Genomic DNA, 22,729 nt, shown 5'->3' with positions numbered 1-22,729 from the left:
TACCACCAAGGTCCACTAGATGGAGAATTTTACTAACAAATGGACAAATGACGTTGCTCTGCAGAAACTGAATTAAAGGTACGGTAAATTGTGGATAAACAGCGTACAGCATAAAGGGTACTTATTATTCAGTTAAAAGATCGGAATTTCTCATTTTTAACAGAAAAGGCTAGGCTAAGAAAATATTGATTTTAGGCATACTAAAATGTATTTCTGTCCTTTGTTTTTAATTTTTTAAAACCACAAGTTTTAATTTAGTGGAAAATGTTTATTCTTCCATGTCAGACTGAAACACACCTTGAAATGTCAAAACATACCACATGCAAAAGAAATCATTAGTATCATTATTAGCTGTGTTACAGTAGAAATCCACCATAACGACAATTATAGGAATTACAAAATCTACGATAAAAGAGTTTTTTCCCTTTATAACGTCTAAACAAGATAGCTGAAAAGGCTAAAGGCAAAGTTATCTTTTCAGAGCACCTCAGAACTTTTTGAAAAGTAAAGTTCGCAAAATAGTTCACTTTAGTTCACAGAATAGTGTGAAATAACACATTAGCTTTTCCACTAGTAGTATTCTAGTATAATTGTATACTAATATATATTATGGTATTCTAAGTTTGTTAGGCTAATTATATGACAGTGCCACCACAGCTGAATAGTAAGGAAATATTACAGGCTTATTGTTTTATTATTACCCGCTCTCTTGCTAAGGACATTTTAAACAAAACCAGAGAGATGGAACACCGAGAGATTTTACAGTACGTAGTCCAACTCATGCCCCAAACAGGAACACTCAGCACATTGGGTAGCGACTACCTCGATGCAAAAATAAAGATTTCACTAGAACTACTTTACAAGAACATGAAGACAGCAGCCACGTTATTGTGCAACTCACATCTAGCAGCCCACTGACGCTCAGCAGGTGTGAGCCTGGTCAGTACCTGGATGTGAGACCTCCTGGGAAAAAAAACTAGGGATGCTGCTGGAAGAGGTGTTAGTGGGGCCGGCAGGGGTCGCTCATTCTGCGGGCTGTGTCGGTCCTAATGCCCCAGTATAGTGACGGGGACACTATACTGTGAAAAAGGCACCTTCGTTCGGATTACACAAACTGTAAAACCGAGGTCTTAACTCTCATTAACAACCCCGGTGCGTTTCTCGAAAAGAGGAGAGGGGTGACCCCGGCGTCCTGGCCGTTACTAATTATGGCCTCCCCAATAATAATCCCCAAATATTAACTGGCTTTATTATTCTGTTCTTCTCCCCACTGACAGCCTGTGTGTGGTGAGCGTACTGATGCACTATGGTTGCCGTCGCATCATTCAGGTGGGCTGCACGCTGGTGGTAGTGGAGGGGAGTCCCCATTACCTGTAAAGTGCTTTGAGTGGAGTTTCCAGAAAATAACTATATAAGTATAAGCAATTATTATAATAATTAAGAAACAACAACAAACAAAAACTTAATTAAATTTTGAGATACTCATACTGTGTAACACCAAAGCATAATTAGATAAAATTGACATTGCGAAACTAATTTTCTTAATTAAAATCTTTCCGTTGCTAATTTTATCATGTGTCTGATGTTGATATTATTGCTGGAATGTGAAATCTCGTGAAGTCTTCGTGGAGAGTCACTGTGATGGAATAATATTCCACTATTAACAGTATTCACGCGGGAAATGGTTTTCTGTATGCCTGCAGGCATCTGGGATGTGAGCGTAGCAAGTAGTCTTCAAGTGATTCGTAAAATCACTTCACGTTGTAATAAACTGTTTTCGCCCTTTCTAAAACGGTATCTCGACCTTAATGATCAAACTGCCTTTTAGTCTACAGTACAGTATATAATAAAAGCGAGCAGATGAGGAGCCCGCTTGTAACAGAAATGGCACACCTGCTCGCACAGCTGATAGCTCTGTCGCTTCTTTTCCTCAAAGACTTGAAGAGCACCGGCGCAGGCGATGTGACTTGTAGATTTCAAGGCGAGGTTGAGAGTGCGGCCTTTTTTCAGGAGGGGGATGTTGTGCTAGGCGGACTGTTCCCTTTGCACTACAGATCACCTCTCTATGCCCCGTCGTTTAAGAGTAGACCCAAGCCTCCTCATTGCATAGAGTAAGTACCTGTGTTATCATGAAGTCATTTTACAGTGTGAAATATGTTGTTAAGGTTCATACTCGCCCGCTTTTACTGTAGGTTTTCACCAACAGTCATTTGGTGCCTAAATGCCCTTGGTTTATGTGTGACACGACACGTGGAAGATAGCCGTGCTCTTGTGTGCTTTAGTTTCAGTCCCCGAGCACTGCGCTGGATGCAGACAATGATTTTTACCATAAAGGAAATAAACCAAAGAAAAGACCTTCTTCCTGATCTGAAGCTGGGGTATCGAATACTGGACAGCTGTGACGACATACACGCCTGTTTGCGGAGCTCCCTCATCCTCGTAAACGGGCAGATCGGAAACACCTCTCTCCTGTCCTGCGCGGCCGCTGCAAGACCGATGTCCCCGGTGATCATTGGAGACGCGGGTTCGAGCAGATCTGTGGCAATTCTGAGAACCTTGGGACCCTTTCATATCCCACTGGTAAGAAGTCTTAAACGTATTTTTCTCCCTGGCTTCCGGTTCAGGTCCTAAGTGGAGACTTTACATTTATTACACATTTCTTACTATTGTGAGCATCAGTTGCTTGGAAATACGTCAGTTTTTCTTAAAATGCTAAAGACTTTGACATTTCTCTTTGATAAATCGGTTTCCATTGTTGTAAATAGTTTTATTCTGACTCAAGAGAGCAAAAGCTTTAGTTTCTTCTCACCATTCCTCTTCTACGTACAGGTGAGCTACTTCGCTTCCTGTCACTGTCTTAGCGACAAGAAGGAGTTCCCAACTTTCATGAGAACTATGCCGAGTGATGCCTTTCAGATTCAGGCGATAGCTACACTCATCAATTATTTCAAATGGACCTGGATAGGAGTTATTGGAGGGAACACGGATTACGCACGCTTTGCAATACAGCTTTTTACAGAAGAATGTAAAACACGGGAAGTGTGCATAGCTTATACCCACTTCTACCCAACTACAATGAATAAGGGAGATGTTCTTAAGGTAACAGAGGTTATAAAACGATCTTCTGCTAAAGTAGTTTTAAGCTTTTCTGGGGAATCTGAATTACAGTCTATTTTACGTGAGTTTAAACGTCAGAATATCACAGACATTCAATGGATAGCAGGCGAAGCTTGGGCAACAGGGAAATCTCTGTGGAATGAATTCAAAGACCTCTTAATTGGAAGTATTGGGTTTGCAATACGCAAGGCAGAGATTCCTGGTCTTAAAGAGTTTTTGACTCGACTCCGTCTCTCCGACGTGCATGAATTCTCCTTCATTGCGGAATTCTGGGAAGAAACATTTGGGTGCAAACTGAACAGCTCTTTGAACACCCATGTACATACCGCCTCTTCGTCCTGGGAGCCCTGCACCGGCCTGGAGAGCCTGGAGAGTGTGTACTCTGCGTACTCGGATGTGTCTCAGCTGAGGGTTTCCTACAACGTTTACAAAGCCGTCTATGTGGTTGCGCACGCACTGCACAATATGAGCGCATGTGTGAGCGGAAGCGGCCCCTTCAAAAACCAGACGTGCGGAGACATGAGAAACGTGCTCCCAGAGCAGGTACAGTACGTCTTAGCGTAAGGAAAATATACTGTAGGACATGACAGAAAGAGTGAAATCACTAAACCAGCCTTCATCGTTCCTTTCAGCTCTCGCATTACATGAAGCAAGTGCGGTTCTCTGTCCTTGGAGAAGAGGTGAGCTTTGACGAGAACGGAGACCCGGTCGCATCCTATGACCTCATGAACTGGCAGGAGGGGCCCGACGGGTCGCTTGAGCTGGTGAAAGTTGGCTACTATGACGCTTCTTTGGGTCGTGAAAACAGCCTGATAATTAACGTGTCGACTGTTCGTTGGCACAGGGGCCAGCAGGTTAGTCTCGTTTATCCGTTTTTGAAATCTGCGTTTTGTTCATTGCTTTTATTATGTTTTACTTTGACGCCATGGATACTCGTTTTAGAAAACATAATTTTGGAGAATTTTGGTGTTCATCAGGTTGTGTTCAAGGAGATTAAAATAATGCTCTAATTATACATTCCAATATATGTTTTGTATGTTTTATTTCATGAAACCTTTGGCTTCAGACATGATTTAACTGGAAGGGTGTTTATTCCCCTTCATATATCATGTGTATATATAATGATGTTCACTTAACATAAAATGTATTCACCGCTATGTTCAATCTGCATTTGAAGTGATTGTAAGTTTTCATTTTACCCAATTTCAGCAGGCTGATGATGAAATAAAGTCTTTAGCTAAATGCAATTAATGATCCTTAAATCTAAGGTATGTTTAGTGGAAATTAGGCTTGTAGCAGTATTATATTATGGGAAAACATAATTGTGACTTTCCCTTTGTACTCAACTAAACAAGTGTCTTTGTTTTTGTGCAGTATTTCCTGATGTCCTTTCTTTACAGGATACAGAAGGGAATGTCACCTACTGTATGTACTGTACACATGATAATGATAATGAGCTGGACAGGGTTTCCAGCATCTGGGTGTTTGTTACCATTAAGAAAAGGATTTATAGGAAGTATTTTGTGTTACCAGTGTATCTCACATGAATGGTGTAAAGATGTGATTGGAATAAATTAAGTTTACTGTAGGATGCAGTTAGTAATGCCATGGTAGGAAATCTCGATAGCTGAAGGCAATTACTGTATAAATGCAGTAGTTGCAAATGTTGCTGAAAATGATCATATGTCATATTATATATTAGTAGGTAAGAAATCATCAATAACTGCATTAAAAAGTCACTGAAGCCTCTTAGATTCATGTTAACAAATCTTATAATATCCTTTTTCACATCATGCTTCTTACTGACTTCATGTGATTTGTGAGTGGGTTTCACTGCTCCCCTGTAGGTCCCTCGGTCTGTGTGCAGTGACAGTTGTTCTCCAGGTTCAAGAAAGGCCACTCGCAGGGGACAGCCTGTCTGCTGCTTCGACTGTGTCCCATGTGCTGATGGGGAGATCAGCAGTCAGACAGGTGAAGGACTCCATGTGATTGCATTAGTTTATTGTTAGTTGAAAACAAATCTTTCTTGCACATTCTGAATTTTCAGTATTATTTTATAGCACTATATAGAAAATGATTTTGCACTCTCTGAGGTACTTATTTCTTTATTCTCTCCTCCCCAACAGACTCTCTTGATTGTACAAAATGCCCACTGGAGACGTGGTCAAACAAAGCAAGAGACCAGTGCATCCCAAAAGAGGTGGAGTTCTTGTCCTATTCTGAGTCAATGGGAATGGTACTGACAGTGGTGTCGACACTTGGAGCCTGTGTCACCGCAGCTGTTTCTGGGGTGTTCATCTTCTTTAGAAACACCCCCATCGTCCGCGCAAATAACATGGAGTTGAGCTTTTTGCTGCTGCTATTCCTCATTCTGTGTTTCCTTATTGCACTTACATTCATAGGAGAGCCAACAGACTGGTCTTGCATGGTCCGCTACACAGCGTTTAGCATAAGTTTTGCTCTGTGCATTTCCTGCATTCTTGCAAAGACAGTGGTTGTGCTTGTTGCTTTCAGAGCCACTCTCCCTGGCAGCAATGTCATGAAGTGGTTTGGTCCCACACAGCAAAGAGCCAGTGTGTTTGTCTGTACCTCAGTCCAAATTCTGATCTGTATAATATGGCTGATAACCAGCCCTCCACATGCTGCACATAACACTGTGCACCAAAGTGAAAAGATCATCTTGGAATGTGCTGTTGGGTCAGCGCTGGGATTCTGGGGTGTTCTGGGTTATATTGGAGTGTTAGCTTGTCTGTGTTTTTTTATAGCCTTTTTAGCCAGGAAATTACCAGACAACTTTAATGAAGCAAAGTTTATAACTTTCAGCATGCTGATATTTTTTGCAGTGTGGATAACCTTCATCCCAGCCTATGTTAGCACTCCAGGAAAGTATACTGTAGCTGTGCAGGTCTTTGCTATTCTGGCATCAGCGTTCGGTCTCCTGTCCTGTATCTTTGCCCCAAAGTGTTACATTATTTTATTAAGACCTGAGAAAAATTCAAAAAAATATTTAATGGACAAAAGTAATAAGAAACACCAAAGAAAGAGAACCAATTTTATTAATACCTGAGAAAAATACCAAAAAGTATTTGATGGGCAAGGGTGATAAGACTCATTAAAGAAAGAGATCCAGTTTTGAATCTTTATCAAAATCGCATTAAAATATTGTGTGCTACTAAGTATAATTAAAAAAAAAACATTATTCTTTCTTGGCATATATTTTCTTTCTTTAAAAACATTCTTTAAAGAATCAAGAAACAGATTATTAATAGTATGAAACTTGATTGGTTATGAATTTTACTATTTATATCTCCAAGAATAAAATAAAATACTTACAGTTGCTTTGTCAATTCATTGTCTGATAAACATAAAAGATGCCATTCATTTTTAACATTTTGATCATTATGTTGCTATTTGTTTTCTTTCAACATACTTCTAGACTGATAATCTGTATTATATTTTTGACAAGAAAAAGCAAAAAGGAACACTAGAAGTAATAAAACATGTTAAAATTGAAACAGATATTGCACGGATTATGCTTAGATGCTCACATGCTCTCTACGTTTTATTACCATATGCCTTTATCATGTTCTGTCTTGTTGTAATATGTATTATGCAATAAAACTTTGAAAATATCTTGATTTATATTTCTTAACCCTTCCTAGTGTTACTTTGAGATCTGTGCAGTAGAACATGATAGCTGATTGGCCCTTCTTTTTGATGGGAAAATTTGGTGAGCCTTAGACATAAATTGTCCAGCAGGAAGTTCATCTTGACTGTCTCGCTACGCCACGTTATGCTGTACTGTATGTTGCAAAAGATGCACTGATTTCACAGTTTATGGGCGTCTTCTGTAACTTTTTAGAACAGGCTCTGGAAGAGTGCAATGTAATTACCACCAAGGTCCACTAGATGGAGAGTTTTTCTGTGGCAAAATGGACATTGCGCAGCAGAAAGTTAATAAAGGGTATGGTATATCGTGGAAAAACACCGGACAGCAGTGAAGGGTGCTTATTATACAGCGAAAAGTGGGACGTTATACATTTGAACAGAAAATGCTAAGCCATTACATTTCGGAGTTTAGGCTTACTATAGAATCTATGATCTGGAATGATTTCTCTCCTTTGTTTTTGAATTTCTTAAATTACAATATTATGTGTTTTTCCATGTCTAACTGAAACACGTATTGCAATATAAAATGTAAGGACACACCACATCCAAAATTAATAAGAATACATATAATACATAAGAATACATAAAACATGTTTGTATGTTAGATTAAGACAATAATACCGCCCGCTCTCTAGTTAAGCAAACTCATTATCCTACCAATAATTCAGAAAGAAAAAAGTCTCAACCACGAAAATCTTTTTTTAATGTTATTCCAGTTTTCACTTAATGAGAACCTAACTTCAGAAGTCTTTTTAGAGTTTTGGAATATAACCTCACATATCGACAACACTTCTAACATGATAAGCAATACGAATTGAGATCATACTTTAGTCACATTTATGCATTGCTTGTGTTTTAAAAACTAAACTGTACTGACAAAAATAAAAAATCGAATGTCATTTTCAAAATTCCAAATTTCACCTTCACCTCCCAAGCACAAAGGTGAGTACCCTTCTATCACACGTTGCCAATGAGATAAATTCGAGCTTAAATTTAACGATCTCGAAAATGTATCAAATCAACTTACTGATGTTCAAATTTAGTGAACTTCAGTACCCTGGATAGCGACAATCGCGATGCGAAAAAGCTTCTCTCGCTACAACTGCTTCTCCCGGACATGAAACAATACTTTAAAAACTTCAGAAAAGTATTTTATATATACGATCAAAATGAAAATCGGTAAAGATGCATGATTAGATAAAAAAAACTGCCATTGTAAAACTAATTTCCTAAGAGGCCATCGTTATGCTGTTCGTTTTATGTGTCTGATGTTGATATTATTGCTGGAATGGGAAATCTCGTGAAGTCTTCGTGGAGAGTCAGTGTGATGGAATAATATTCCAGTATTAACAGTATTCACGCGGGAAATGGTTTTCTGTATGCCTGCAGGCATCTGGGATGTGAGCGTAGCAAGCAGTCTTCAAGTGATTCGTAAAATCGCTTCACGTTGTAATAAACTGTTTTCGCCCTTTCTAAAACGGTATCTCGACCTTAATGATCAAACTGCCTTTTAGTCTACAGTACAGTATATAATAAAAGCGAGCAGATGACGAGCCCGCTTGTAACAGAAATGGCACACCTGCTCGCACAGCTGATAGCTCTGTCGCTTCTTTTCCTCAAAGACTTGAAGAGCACCGGCGCAGGCGATGTGACTTGTAGATTTCAAGGCGAGGTTGAGAGTGCGGCCTTTTTTCAGGAGGGGGATGTTGTGCTAGGCGGACTGTTCCCTTTGCACTACAGATCACCTCTCTATGCCCCGTCGTTTAAGAGTAGACCCAAGCCTCCTCATTGCATAGAGTAAGTACCTGCGTTATCATGAAGTCATTTTACAGTGTGAAATATGTTGTTAAGGTTCATACTCGCCCGCTTTTACTGTAGGTTTTCACCAACAGTCATTTGGTGCCTAAATGCCCTTGGTTTATGTGTGACACGACACGTGGAAGATAGCCGTGCTCTTGTGTGCTTTAGTTTCAGTCCCCGAGCACTGCGCTGGATGCAGACAATGATTTTTACCATAAAGGAAATAAACCAAAGAAAAGACCTTCTTCCTGATCTGAAGCTGGGGTATCGAATACTGGACAGCTGTGACGACATACACGCCTGTTTGCGGAGCTCCCTCATCCTCGTAAACGGGCAGATCGGAAACACCTCTCTCCTGTCCTGCGCGGCCGCTGCAAGACCGATGTCCCCGGTGATCATTGGAGACGCGGGTTCGAGCAGATCTGTGGCAATTCTGAGAACCTTGGGACCCTTTCATATCCCACTGGTAAGAAGTCTTAAACGTATTTTTCTCCCTGGCTTCCGGTTCAGGTCCTAAGTGGAGACTTTACATTTATTACACATTTCTTACTATTGTGAGCATCAGTTGCTTGGAAATACGTCAGTTTTTCTTAAAATGCTAAAGACTTTGACATTTCTCTTTGATAAATCGGTTTCCATTGTTGTAAATAGTTTTATTCTGACTCAAGAGAGCAAAAGCTTTAGTTTCTTCTCACCATTCCTCTTCTACGTACAGGTGAGCTACTTCGCTTCCTGTCACTGTCTTAGCGACAAGAAGGAGTTCCCAACTTTCATGAGAACTATGCCGAGCGATGCCTTTCAGATTCAGGCGATAGCTACACTCATCAATTATTTCAAATGGACCTGGATAGGAGTTATTGGAGAAGAAAGCGATTACGCACGCTTTGCAATACAGCTTTTAATAGAAGAATCTAAAAAATGGGATGCGTGCATAGCTTATACCCACTTCTTCCCAGCTACAATGAATAAAGGAGATATACTTGGAGTGACAGAGGTAATTAAACGATCTTCTGCAAAGGTGGTTTTAGGTTTTACTGGAGAATCCCAATTGCAGTCTATTTTACGTGAATTCAAACGTCAGAATATCACAGACATTCAATGGATATCAAGCGAAGCTTGGACTACAGGGAAATCCCTGTGGAATGAATTCAAAGACTTCTTAATTGGAAGTATTGGGTTTGCAATACGCAAGGCAGAGATTCCTGATCTTAAAGAGTTTTTGACTCGACTCCGTCTCTCCGACGCGCATGAATTCTCCTTCATTGCGGAATTCTGGGAAGAAACATTTGGGTGCAAACTGAACAGCTCTTTGAACACCCATGTACATACCGCCTCTTCGTCCTGGGAGCCCTGCACCGGCCTGGAGAGCCTGGAGAGTGTGTACTCTGCGTACTCGGATGTGTCTCAGCTGAGGGTTTCCTACAACGTTTACAAAGCCGTCTATGTGGTTGCGCACGCACTGCACAATATGAGCGCATGTGTGAGCGGAAGCGGCCCCTTCAAAAACCAGACGTGCGGAGACATGAGAAACGTGCTCCCAGAGCAGGTACAGTACGTCTTAGCGTAAGGAAAATATACTGTAGGACATGACAGAAAGAGTGAAATCACTAAACCAGCCTTCATCGTTCCTTTCAGCTCTCGCATTACATGAAGCAAGTGCGGTTCTCTGTCCTTGGAGAAGAGGTGAGCTTTGACGAGAACGGAGACCCGGTCGCATCCTATGACCTCATGAACTGGCAGGAGGGGCCCGACGGGTCGCTTGAGCTGGTGAAAGTTGGCTACTATGACGCTTCTTTGGGTCGTGAAAACAGCCTGATAATTAACGTGTCGACTGTTCGTTGGCACAGGGGCCAGCAGGTTAGTCTTGTTTATCCTTTTTTGAATTCTGCTGCATTGCTTTTAGTATTGTAATGCATAGCCATATCACCCTGCAACTCACAACTAGCAACCCACTGAAGCTCAGCAGGTGTGAGCCTGGTCAGTACCTGGATGGGAGACCTCCTGGGAAAAAGTAAGGTTACTGCTGGAAGAGGTGTTAGTGGGGTCAGCAGGGGGTGCTCACCCTGCGGTCTGTGTGGGTTTTAATGCCCCAGTATAGTGACGGGGGCAGTATACTGTAAACAGGTGCTGTCCTTCGGATGAGATGTAAAACTGAGGTCCTGACACTCTGTGGTCATTACAAATCCCAGGGCGTTTCTCGAAAAGAGTAGGGGTGTCACCCCAGTGTCCTGGCCAAAATTTCCCATTGGCCCTTACCAATCATGGCCTCCTTATAATCCCCATTTATGAATTGGCTACATTACTCTGCTCTCCTCCCCGCTGATAGCTGATAGCTGATAGCTGGTGTATGGTGAGTGTTCTGGCGCACTATGGCTGCCGTCGCATCATCCAGGTGGGGCTGCACATTGGTGGTGGTGGAGGGGATCCCCATTACCTGTAAAGCGCTTTGAGTGGAGTGTCCAGAAAAGCGCTATATAAGTGTAAGCTATTATTATAGTTATTATTATTATACGGCCTCCATTGCTTGTGAGAGCCGGCTTACCAGCGCGGTGACGTCACCGCCCTTCCCTGTGAATAGCAGGGACCACAGCTGCCTGGGTGATGGGAGATTTCCCTTTGGCTCAAGAGGCTGGGTCCCTGTTGAGTGATGCTGGAGGCTTGGGTTCGAGTCCCCGACGGTGGGGGCTGACCTGATGTGGCAGAGGTGAGGGTGCATACCCATGTGAACCCTGGAGCGTTACAGTATGTTTTACTTTCACATCCACGATAACAATTTTAGAAAACATTTGGAGAACCTTGTCGTTCAACAGTTTTTGAGACCAGACTTCAAAATGATGCTGTAATACATTCTCAGTTTTTCTAAACTTGTTTTTGATATTCTAGAAACCTTCAGCTTCAGAAATGAGTTTTTTTTGTGTAATTTCTTTATAGTCTGCAATAGAAATAGAGACACATTAGTTTTTCAATTCCTTTTTTTAATTCAATTTCTCACAGTCTGTTATTCAGTAGATTTAGGAAGTAATAGAATTGGCTAGTTGCAAAACAAATCATGATCCTTAACTCCATGTTATGTTTATTGGAAATTAGGCTTGTAGCTCTGCTAAGTTGTGAAAAATAATTTTGTGAATTAGTGTTACTTTGAAATTATCTGTACTTTGCGTGTCACACTTTGCTGAGCTCAATAGGCCCTTTTCTTTTGCTATTTTTCTGTGCTTTTATAAAAAGGAATACTACCATTATGCTTGATAAAGACAATTAATGTAATGGGTTTTCTGTGACTGTTGGGGAAGATTTTTATCAGAAGTCTTCAAAGTTACTTGTGTAACTCAGAAGAACAGTGTAATGATGTTATTCGGATGCAGTTAGTTATGCTGTGGGTGGAAATGTCAATACTTGGAGGCCATCACTGTATAAATGCAGTAGTTGCAAATAGAGCTGAAAGTGGTCAGAATCTGTTGCATGCAGTAGGTAACGAAATTCATAAATGACTGAATCAGAGAAATCAATGACGCCGCTGTACAGTATTTTAATTCCTATTTAGATTTCTTGTAATAAACTAGAGGCTTTTTGACACCATGCTTTTTACAATGTGTGATTTGTGAGTAGGTTTCACTGCTCCCCTGTAGGTCCCTCGGTCTGTGTGCAGTGACAGTTGTTCTCCAGGTTCAAGAAAGGCCACTCGCAGGGGACAGCCTGTCTGCTGCTTCGACTGTGTCCCATGTGCTGATGGGGAGATCAGCAGTCAGACAGGTGAAGGACTGCATGTGATTGCAGTAGTTTATTGATAGTTGAAAACAAATCTTTCCTGCACATTCTGAATTTTCAGTATTATTTTATAGCACTATATAGAAAATGATTTTGCACTCTCTGAGGTACTTATTTCTTTATTCTCTCCTCCCCAACAGACTCTCTTGATTGTACAAAATGCCCACTGGAGACGTGGTCAAACAAAGCAAGAGACCAGTGCATCCCAAAAGAGGTGGAGTTCTTGTCCTATTCTGAGTCAATGGGCATGGTACTGACAGTGGTGTCGACACTTGGAGCCTGTGTCACCACAGCTGTTTCTGGGGTGTTCATCTTCTTTAGAAACACCCCCATCGTCCGCGCAAATAACATGGAGTTGAGCTTTTTGCTGCTGCTATTCCTCATTCTGTGTTTCCTTATTGCACTTCCGTTCGTAGGAGAGCCAACAGACTGGTCTTGCATGGTCCGCTACACAGCGTTTGGCATAAGTTTTGCTCTGTGCATTTCCTGCATTCTTGCAAAGACAGTGGTTGTGCTTGTTGCTTTCAGAGCCACTCTCCCTGGCAGCAATGTCATGAAGTGGTTCGGTCCCACACAGCAAAGAGCCAGTGTGTTTGTCTGTACCTCAGTCCAAATTCTGATCTGTATAGTGTGGCTGATAACCAGCCCTCCACATGCTGCACATAACACTGTGTATCAAAGTGCAAAGATCATCTTGGAATGTGCTGTTGGGTCAGCGCTGGGATTCTGGGGTGTTCTGGGTTATATTGGAGTGTTAGCTTGTCTGTGTTTTGTTATAGCCTTTTTAGCCAGGAAATTACCAGACAGTTTTAATGAAGCAAAGTTTATAACTTTCAGCATGCTGATATTTTTTGCAGTGTGGATAACCTTCATCCCAGCCTATGTTAGCACTCCAGGAAAGTATACTGTAGCTGTGCAGGTCTTTGCTATTCTGGCATCAGCGTTCGGTCTCCTGTCCTGTATCTTTGCCCCAAAGTGTTACATTATTTTATTAAGACCTGACAAAAATACAAAAAAACATATGATGGGAAAAGGTGTTAAAAATTTCAAGTAATACTGTATGTAATTAGGAGTTTCTTTTATTATACTGATTTTAATAGATGACTGAATAATGATACAAAATCTATACATATAGTATAATTAATTGTAATAAAGATTAATATATTCTGAACATTGAATGGCTGTGTGTGTATCAATGTAGTTATGTTTTGTACAATGCAATTAGCTCTGTGAGACATTCCTAGCATAGGATGCAATGAAACATCTTCATAATTATTAAGAAATAAAATATGTCTATACTCAGCTTGATAATATAATATAAACGTCTGCAAACAAGAGGAGGTTGTTCGGCTTATCACTTGGTTAATTTTGTCTTCCATAGCTTGTTTTTGTCCATTGGAAGCTTCACTTACAATTTTGCAAGATCACTGTATGTGTTTTTATTAAGATTAATAATATGAAAATGCATTTTTTAAATTTAACAAAAAAATAATTTTGTAAGAAAAAAATGGTAATTGATTTCTGATTTCATATTTATACATTGACTATGTGAAGTGCAGGACATTGTTAATGCATGCATATACTCCAGATTAGTATAAAAAGCATGAGTCATGAGAAGTCAGACATTTTCATGAAATTTTCACTCTCTTACACAGTTCACCAACACAAACAGTGCAAGGATTCATTTAGATGACACCAGCAAAATCAACACAGGCTTGAAACAAAACCTCTTTACTCTGGAATTTCATGCTGCACTGTCAAATATGGAGAAATGTTACCATTTTAAGGAGCCGTCCTTTGCTCTTATCAAGAGAGCAACTGTTATAAAAAAACACGAGGATGGTGTCGGTAAATGAGGACCGGCTATTCCTGGTCATTTTATTTATTCAAACAACCTGTTTTCAGTATGGCAGATTGCACCTGTTAATGTTTCTTTATTAGCCCTATACAATTTCTTGCATTAGGAATGCGTTTTTTCACATACCCCAGCTTTTCTCCATGGAGACACTGACACAGAGACAGGGAGAGAAGCTGGGGGTCAGAGCACAGGGTCTGCCATTGTACAGCACCCCTGGAGCAGTTAGGGTTAAGGGCCTTGCTCAGGGGCCCAACGGAGTAGGATTCCTCTGCCAGCCGCGGGACTTGAACCGGCAACCTTCCAGTCACAGGCGCAGATCCTGAGACACAGAGCCACCGCTCCGCCCTTACCTGCTCCACTTGACAGCATTCCATGTGCTTCTCTCCTTATTGGAATGGCTTATGTTCATATCAGGAGAATTTTATTGACTTATACTGTATCAAGTCTCTTAAGAATGCAGAACAACTGAAAAGGCAGATGTTAAATGAGAATTTCCTAACTCTTTTCTCCTGCAGCACCCATGTGCTTGACAGTTGTTGTTCTGGTGGAGTAATTAGTCACTGAGCTTAAAATAAAAATGTTATTAAACTCATAATTTACGTTTTCAAAAAGTATAAAAAATTCAGGTCAAAATGTCAGGCATAAATGCTTTTCAGATCCCTAGAGATCTCACAGTGTTTAAGAACTGGAGATGATTAAAAGTTCTAATTAAGCAAATTGTTTGATCATTGGAGACCAAGAGTGCTGTTGGAATGAAAACAAAAACAGGTGTGAGGTAAAGTTTAACCTTGTGTTAATTTAATAGAGGAATGCATTTATAATCGTACTGCTGATGCTGTTTTTCCCATGATGTGTTTTTTAGAATTTTTTTCCGGCTTTAGTAAAATAATGTAGCATTTTGGGAAAAACAAACATACCAGAAGTCCAAAACTGGAGGACAAAATTGCAAATATTTCTGTTGCAACAGTGTACTTCCCTGGTGAGCTCACATAGGCAGGCACAAACGCTATCCACACTGCAAAGAAAATCAGCATACTGAATGTAATAAATTTTGCCTCGTTGAAGTTATCTGGTAGCTTCCGGGCTAAGAAGGCAAGCAAAAAGCACAGAACTGAGAGAAAACCAATGTACCCAAGAACAAGACAAAAAAACAGAACGGATCCAACATCACACTGCAGAACAATTTTGGAACTTTCATAAGTGAGAGATTTCTTTGGAGAAGGAGGGGCCACAGTCAGCCATACTGTGCAGTTCAGGATTTGAACCGAAGTACAGAGAAAGATGATAATTCTCTGCTGTGAGGGGCCGAACCATTTCATCCTGTTGTTCCCTGGAAGAGTTGCTTTAAATGCAAACAGTACCACAATGGTTTTCCCTAATATACACGAAATACAGAGAACAAATGCAATGCTGAATACACTGTGCCGCAACATGCAAGACCACACTGTGGGCTGTCCTATGAAAGCTAAGGAACAAAGAAAGCACAGCACCAGGGAAAGCAAGATGAGAAAGCTGAGCTCAGAGTTGTTTGCCTTTACAATAGGTGTGTTTCTATAATATACAAAAATGGAGGCTACAGCAATGGTGAAACAAGACCCTAATAATGACACTGCTGACAAGATGATACCCATTGTATCTGCATAGGAAAGGTACTCCACTTCCTTAGGAATGCATTGATCTCTTCTTTTGTTCGACCAAAACTCTGGCTGGCATTTGAAGCATTCTATTGAATCTAGAACAACAAATGCATTAAAATGACTGTTGAGATCTCACATTCAACTACAGGCTTTTACCATAAAGTGCATTCTGTAAGATGTTGTGAGGAGATATCCTTTTATTGCTCACATACCAAAACAGAAAGAAGAACATCTCTTAGTCTAATAGAATCTTTGTGCTGTGTTAGGTGGAGAAAGATTCAACTGCATAAGATGGCTACAACTCTCCATTGTACAAGCAGGCTGAAAATAGAGGGAGGTCTGATACTGTATGTACATAATAAAATAACTTATTAAAACAAAATAGTTTACACAATTGCAGTTTCTAAAAACATGTCTTAAGTAACTTTTATCACCTGTCTGGTTGCTAATCTCCCCGTCTGTACAGAGTATACAGTCAAAGCAGCAAACAGGATATCGAGCCTTGATTCCTTTTCTTGTCCCTGGAGGGCAGCTATTGCTACATACAGATGTTGGAACCTGTCAGAGAGGACATACAAGGACTGTTTGAGTTAGTGACTTACAGTACACTGTACTTGTTCATGACCTTTAATAAAATACATCAAGCAGGGGTTAAAGGGGATCACACCATTTTAAATACTAGATAATGCACCTTAATGCTAGATAATGGCACCTTCTTATAGTAGCTTATAATTGCACATTCTCTTATTGTGTTTCTGACTGTTGTGTGCAGCATATGCTTCTTTAGTGTTCTGAATTTGTGTACTGTATAAAAATGTTATGTTATATATAAATGGAGTACTTAACATACCCAATGAGACTACAGATTTGTAAAGTAAGTGTATTGCAGGACACAATACTGTATCTTGAACATTATTAAACTTGTTTAAAGCAAATGACAATACATTTTGTCATCAGGGCATTTAAATTATGAAACAGAATATAAAATACTCCATCTTGATATTTCATTCTAAATGTCTTACTCTATGCAAATCTAAAAAAGAAAATGGAAACCATTTCCTGGGGAACTGCAATATCCATTAATCAGGTGCTTTGTTAGTGTGTATTCAGTATTAAAGTTTAATATGTTGTGGCTTTTAATCCACTTGGTAAGGGGGTAACCTTCTGGCTTTAGGATGAGGAGACTCGGAATCACAAAAAGAAAGGAGTGAACCCCCAAAAAAGACCGATGTGAAAACAGAGATAGACAGAATGTACAGGTACACTATGGAGATGCGGACATTACTTTAAAAAGAGAACAATAGAAACTGTTGGATGCCTGCTGCCTGTGCCAGGGGCAGGATGCTGGACAGACCCTGGGAAAAGGAGATGGCACCAGCAGCAGCATGGCCAAGAGGGAGGAACCCAGGGCTGAGCTGGGTGAGGGGGTTTAGCAGCAAGAGGAGAGGCAGGTATTAAAACTGTAGGACGCCTGCTGACTAAGCTGGAGGTAGGACACTGTACAGACTGGCGGCTGAGAGGGAGGAACCCGTGCTTGAAGGCACCAAAGACGTCGATATTGAGCTATGATGGATGTCTGGGAAAGAAGCTGACGAGAGCACAGGGGAAGATTAAATTCATGAACCGGAGGATGAGGAAATGCAGAGGGAGGAGAAACAACAGAAGCATGAGCGCTAGCAGACCAATAACAGGCTGTATGAATGGAAGGTTAAGAGAAACAGACAAGGAGGCGAGGCTGAACGGAAGGTCCTGGGGGAGGAAGCAGGGGCTACCCAGGGGTCCTTATGATAACCGACTTATAGTGCCTTTTGGGGAAACGCAGCCCGGCAAGAACAGGGGACACCGATCGCACCCTGTCTACAGCCTTCCCGGGGCAGAGACGCTGTACCAATCCAGCTCACTGGAGGCAGATGTGTGCTGGTTGACAGAGCTTGCTTGTTATGGACTTCAGAGAGATGGAAAGAGTAAAAAAATCAGTGCATTGCTTTTTGAAGAGAACGTCCCGATTGTAGAGAGTCCAGTGACTGTCCAGTATTTGATGCCAGGGGCCGTAGTAATGGGAATGGCTGTGGGAACAATACAGGAGCAGAGGGAAATGAAACAACAGGATTATAAGAATCCAGAAATTCTTGTTGGAGTCCAAAAGTTCTTTGAGCGTATCTGAGGGTAGAGGAATATTTCTCAATAGGAAACAGCTGAGTTTCTTTCACTCTGCATTAGGTTTTTTTCTTGTTCAGTTTAAGAAATTAACCGAGACACAAGCGTGGAAGGTTTCTGTTACTTTTGTCTTTTCGTTTGTTTAGTTTAAACATTTTGGTTTTATTCTGCCGTGGAGCATGGTCCACATGTTAAATTATGCACACGACAAAATGAAAGATGAGTAGAATATATTTGTATTTTCTTGTAATTAGTCCATGTTTAGTATAAACAGATAATGCGTGAATCAAAAGTGAGACAAGTAGCGTATTTTTCTGGTTTGTTCTGTCTTGTTTTCTCCTTTCTTCTTTCTTGTTTGGGGCATGATGCACATATACAATGAATACGCCAAAAATGTGAAAAGAAGTGTGAGCAAGAGATAGTATATACATATACAGTATAACAAGTTGGCAATGATTGTGATTTAACACAGCTGGATGAAACTAGCTGTGTTGGTCATTATCCTTCCTGAACTTCAGTTACGAACGTCTATTTAAAAAGTAAAAAACAGCAGCAAAGCAAGTACACATCCAACTTCTGAGAGGTTTCCAGACTTACTTGAGTTTGATTCCCATTCCATATAATTCTTTCCGCATCAATTTCCAGTTTTTTGGCGAGAGGTTGTGTCCCATCAAATTTCCCCACAGTAACAAACTCCACAAAGCCATCAGCTGCTTTCTGCCAGTTTATAAGATCGTATATAGCTGTAGGGTCTCCGTTTTCATCAAACTTGGTCTCTTCACCAAATTTATTGGTGAACTGCACATATTTCAAGTAGTGCAAGAGCTTTACAAGAACAAAAGCAGCATGGGGGGTTATTGGCACTGCATTTCATGATACATTTGAAAGAGATGTAATGATTCATAATTCATTTTTAATACACATTTACGAATGGCTTTTTATAGGCTGTGCATTTATAAAAATAAAAATTAAAAAATATACAGTATGTTCATTGAGACATTCATTATGGTGCAAAGACATTTAATTGACTTCCATATGAACGAAATCCAGTAGTGACTATTATTTAGTACATAGTTCAACGTTAATGTTTTTAAATTGCTTGAATATTGTTGAGGTATACTATTTTATTCTACCCTTTCGTCACCGAGACACAAAGTGATGCTTTCTGTGTTCCAGGAAGTAACATTCTCGTAAGCAAAGAAGCAAAAGAAACAAAAACAAAAGATTTTACCACAGGATCCTTACCTGCCAAGGCTCGATGCTGGAGATATTTGGACAGGGCCCACTTGCAAACAGCCCATTGTCATCCTTACACTCCAGCAGGTCTTGCAGAGCATGAGCGACTGCGTACACAGACTTGTAAACATTGTATGATATTCTGAGCTGTGTCACATCGGAGTATATATTGCTTACGCTGGCTAGGTCCTCTGACCCAGTGCATACAGGCTTGTCCGTGGAACCTCTGTCTCTTTGAAAAGAACACCCAAAGGTTTTCTCCCAGAACTCGGGGATGAAGGGATGTTTCTGTGACAGTGAGGGATGCACACTGAGGAGGAATTCCTTCAATCCTGGAATATCAGCCCGGCGTATGGCAAAACCCACCGAGCCATCCAGGATTCGGGAGAACTCCCGGGTGGAGAGAAGGGAAGCCGTAATCCAGGCTTCACTGGCTATCCATTGAATTCCTGTCAGGTTCTGACGCAGCACCTCCCAAAACAAAGCATGAGCGTCCTGCTCCAGAGAAAATACCAGGACCACTTTGGCTCTGGAAGCTTCGATAGCCTTCACGATCTTTGCCACCTTATCGGGAGCATGGTTCTTGGGGACGATCTCGTGAAAGGCAAGGCAAACTCCAAGCCTCTGCACCTCTTCGTTGAAAGTCTGGACTCCCCGCCGACCATAGTCATCATCACCGGCAATCACTCCCACCCACGTCCACCCAAAGTGTCGCACTAGCTGAACTAAGGCGTCAGTTTGAAATAAGTCACTGGGGATGGTTCGCAGGAAGGCAGGAAACTCTTTCTTATTACTCAGACATGCGCAGGAGGAAAAGTAACTGACCTAGAGAAAATAAGAGAAATGAGGACGTACAACAGATAGAAAATAAAAAAGAACTTGACTCTTTTTTACACACTCAAAATATTAATCATTGTTTTTGCATACAGTACATGCTATTTTCATGTATCTTTCTAAACTAGAGTACATTTTAACTGTATGTCACATTCACTGTGGTGTGAACCTACAGTAGATCTATTCATTTCTTTGTTATACGGACATATGCAGTTAGTATCAGAAAAAAAATAATCTGGATTTTCTTCACAATAAAAATACTATAAATGAGAATGCATACCTGTGGAACATGAAAGACCCCCAGAAAGCGAGCTACTACTATTGACAAAGTTGATCCACCATCTCCTATCACAACTGGCACAGATGAGCTGCACTTATAAACAGTGATCGGCTCATCCTGTCCATTCATAAGGGTGACTGCAGCTCTCAGTGCTTGGAAGTGTGTATTGCAGGAATCATAGATTTTGTATCCTAGTGTTATATTAGGAAGGAGGTGCCCATCTTTATTGACTTCTTCAATAGCAAAAATCATTGTCTGTACCCATCTAAAGGTGCGGAAATTTAACCTGAAAACACAAATCCTGTTTTTTATTATTCCCTTTTATTCCTGGTAAGGGTCACTTTGAGGGCTTGCCGTCATCTTTAATTAAGTAACAGATAATTCAATAATGAAAAAAAAACATTAATAAACACATAATTAAAATGAATATGATATACCTTGTTAGATTAGTAATTTCTTCACTTTAACTTCAATTACTGTAAGTTCTATTAAGTGCATGAGCTCCTGTTCTTTTGCATGCAGATGATCAGTTTAATTGCGAGGGAGAGTATTTAGACTAATCCAATCAGTTTTGAGTTTAGGTACTTGTTTAGGATCAGGTTTAGATCTTGCATTGGTTTAATATACTGTATGAGCAGGACACTTATCTCGGCTCTAGGAAAGGCCCAACAGAATGGCTGAAAAGATAAATGTAATATATTTCTAAATGAACCAATTTTTTGTGTGAATAAAAAAATTATCAGTTCAAAGCACATGACCAGTAATCACAGCCTGCTCATCCCTGCTCATGTCGACATACAGAGAATGGAAAGAATTACCTTGTTTTTCTGGGTTTGTTCACGCGTTTTGCACTCAACTTACCCAGAGCAACGTGTCGCATCAGGTTCCATAGTGAAAGACAAGTCTGGCTCCAGCACCGTGTCATGAATAGAGAACAGGCCACCTACCATGATGTCTCCTTCACTCTCTATCATTGGAATGTCTGACTTCCTGGTTAGCTTGCAGGCTGTGTGATGTTTCAGAGAAAAAGTGAAAATCATTGAGCGGAGGAAACACACAACTACAAGCCAGCATGTATCCATATTTAAAGGCACTACAAAGAAAAAGAGATTCAGAAAATGCTCAGGGCTGTAAACCCCTCGAATATTTATATTTGCTTAGCCAATCTAATCAAGCACTGATAGAAAGTCACTTTTCTCCCCTGAGAAAGTCCTGTGGAAAACAAAACAGCTGACATTTCCTGGTGAGCAATAACATATTTACGCACTCTTGCATGTTGAGGTTTAAGTGCCAAGTCATGTTCTGCTTTAAAATTAAACAGCCTGCTCAAGGTGTGTGAAACAGTGCTTCGTGAAGCAAGAACTTGTTTCCTTTTACAGTATGTTCTGACAGGGAGATATGAAGTAGAAAGATAGATAATTACTGTATTTGAATTTCTAATCTCTCTCAATGGTATATCAGGTACATGGAATATATTTTGCTGTACAGTATATAAAAAGAAGTACAGTACCTTAAAAGTACCTTTTTAGGGACATATCCACGATTGCTTGTTCATAAAATCTTTAAATCATATGTACTTGAATGCATCGTGGTTGATATAGAATCAGACTGCTACTGTATGGTACTCTCACTCCCTTATCAGTTTTAATACACAGCCATGTGTTTCTACTTTACTCCCTGTGCTCTCAAAAGCACCTGTTTAACTGGTGTGTAGAGTTAAAGATGTAGCTTAATGACTCATTAAGAACTGTTTTGTTATATATCCTGTGCTAATGTTTAGGGACAATTCATTATCGTAGTGCTCAAGGCAGTTAGCAGGCAAACGCTTCCCACTTCACCAGCTGTGTGTTTTACTTGCTTAAGGCTATAGTTTAGCTCTTCCCTGCTAATGTGTCTCAGAACACAAGTGCTGCTAAGGAGGCAAGGAGCAGCAGCATGTCTCTGCTCATACAGGCTGCAGCTCTTTCAGTAAAGAAGGAAAAGCACAGAGGAATCGAGGACAGAGCTGTAACACGAAGTGCACCGAACAAGACTTACAGTATACAGTGGAAAGACCTTCATCTCTAGTGCAGAAAAGTAAAGAGCACAGACAGAAAATGAGCCCGAAAACAATGCAAAAAAATGACTTTGTGATGTGTGGCAGGAATGGGTACATTTTACTTTTTTCATAAACACAACACATTAGCAATATGACACAGTTCAGATCTTTTTTATTTCTTTTTTTTATTTGTAGCTGTGCGGGGTGTTTAGTGTAAGTTGTTTCTCTCTCACAGCACAGTGTGCACTTTAATGCAAATCTGGCTGTAAATTAGTTAAATTAAGCCTCACCTTAATTGATGTAATGTAATCAAAAATAAATTAAGGGTTATTAGGTTC

General features: G+C 40.4%; 3 protein-coding genes across 3 annotated transcripts; 2 read left to right on the top strand and 1 right to left on the bottom strand.

Annotated features, from left to right (window-relative positions):
- The first annotated feature begins 1,710 nt into the window (after window positions 1–1,710).
- Window positions 1,711–6,749, top strand: LOC107079073 (extracellular calcium-sensing receptor-like). The gene is made up of 6 exons (XM_069197678.1): window positions 1,711–2,083; window positions 2,258–2,580; window positions 2,830–3,660; window positions 3,750–3,971; window positions 4,965–5,088; window positions 5,244–6,749. Exons 1-6 carry the CDS (start codon window positions 1,861–1,863, stop codon window positions 6,182–6,184), a joined length of 2,664 nt encoding a protein of 887 aa, XP_069053779.1. The 5' UTR covers window positions 1,711–1,860; the 3' UTR covers window positions 6,185–6,749.
- A 1,583-nt stretch (window positions 6,750–8,332) lies between these two features.
- Window positions 8,333–13,405, top strand: LOC138242241 (extracellular calcium-sensing receptor-like). Its single transcript, XM_069197715.1, has 6 exons — window positions 8,333–8,583; window positions 8,755–9,052; window positions 9,302–10,132; window positions 10,222–10,443; window positions 12,213–12,336; window positions 12,492–13,405. Exons 1-6 carry the CDS (start codon window positions 8,333–8,335, stop codon window positions 13,403–13,405), a joined length of 2,640 nt encoding a protein of 879 aa, XP_069053816.1.
- A 1,619-nt stretch (window positions 13,406–15,024) lies between these two features.
- Window positions 15,025–21,448, bottom strand: LOC102694829 (extracellular calcium-sensing receptor-like). The gene is made up of 6 exons (XM_006637540.3): window positions 21,215–21,448; window positions 20,354–20,639; window positions 19,249–20,064; window positions 18,601–18,828; window positions 16,281–16,404; window positions 15,025–15,941 (listed from the first exon to the last, which is right to left on the bottom strand). Exons 1-6 carry the CDS (start codon window positions 21,433–21,435, stop codon window positions 15,025–15,027), a joined length of 2,592 nt encoding a protein of 863 aa, XP_006637603.3. The 5' UTR covers window positions 21,436–21,448.
- Between the last annotated feature and the right edge of the window lie 1,281 nt (window positions 21,449–22,729).

Source organism: Lepisosteus oculatus, chromosome 13 (genome assembly GCF_040954835.1).
Source record: "Lepisosteus oculatus isolate fLepOcu1 chromosome 13, fLepOcu1.hap2, whole genome shotgun sequence".
Taxonomy (NCBI): Eukaryota; Metazoa; Chordata; class Actinopteri; order Semionotiformes; family Lepisosteidae; genus Lepisosteus; species Lepisosteus oculatus.
The sequence above is the reverse complement of the archived record's forward strand: the minus strand, read 5'-3'. Positions and strand labels throughout refer to the sequence as shown.

What these genes read in the sequence shown, in the direction of transcription:
- LOC138242241 (XM_069197715.1), top strand. Translation starts at nt 8,333, where the DNA reads ATGACGAGCCCGCTTGTAACAGAAATGGCACACCTGCTCGCACAGCTG. An exon ending in AAGCCTCCTCATTGCATAGA is followed by an intron (nt 8,584 to 8,754) that starts GTAAGTACCTGC and finishes TGTGTGCTTTAG; the next exon opens with TTTCAGTCCCCGAGCACTGC. An exon ending in GGAGATCAGCAGTCAGACAG is followed by an intron (nt 12,337 to 12,491) that starts GTGAAGGACTGC and finishes CCTCCCCAACAG; the next exon opens with ACTCTCTTGATTGTACAAAA.
- LOC102694829 (XM_006637540.3), bottom strand. Translation starts at nt 21,435, where the DNA reads ATGGATACATGCTGGCTTGTAGTTGTGTGTTTCCTCCGCTCAATGATT. An exon ending in GATGCGACACGTTGCTCTGG is followed by an intron (nt 20,640 to 21,214) that starts GTAAGTTGAGTG and finishes TTGTGTTTTCAG; the next exon opens with GTTAAATTTCCGCACCTTTA. An exon ending in GGAGATTAGCAACCAGACAG is followed by an intron (nt 15,942 to 16,280) that starts GTGATAAAAGTT and finishes TTGTTGTTCTAG; the next exon opens with ATTCAATAGAATGCTTCAAA.
- LOC107079073 (XM_069197678.1), top strand. Translation starts at nt 1,861, where the DNA reads ATGAGGAGCCCGCTTGTAACAGAAATGGCACACCTGCTCGCACAGCTG. An exon ending in GAAACGTGCTCCCAGAGCAG is followed by an intron (nt 3,661 to 3,749) that starts GTACAGTACGTC and finishes CGTTCCTTTCAG; the next exon opens with CTCTCGCATTACATGAAGCA. An exon ending in GGAGATCAGCAGTCAGACAG is followed by an intron (nt 5,089 to 5,243) that starts GTGAAGGACTCC and finishes CCTCCCCAACAG; the next exon opens with ACTCTCTTGATTGTACAAAA.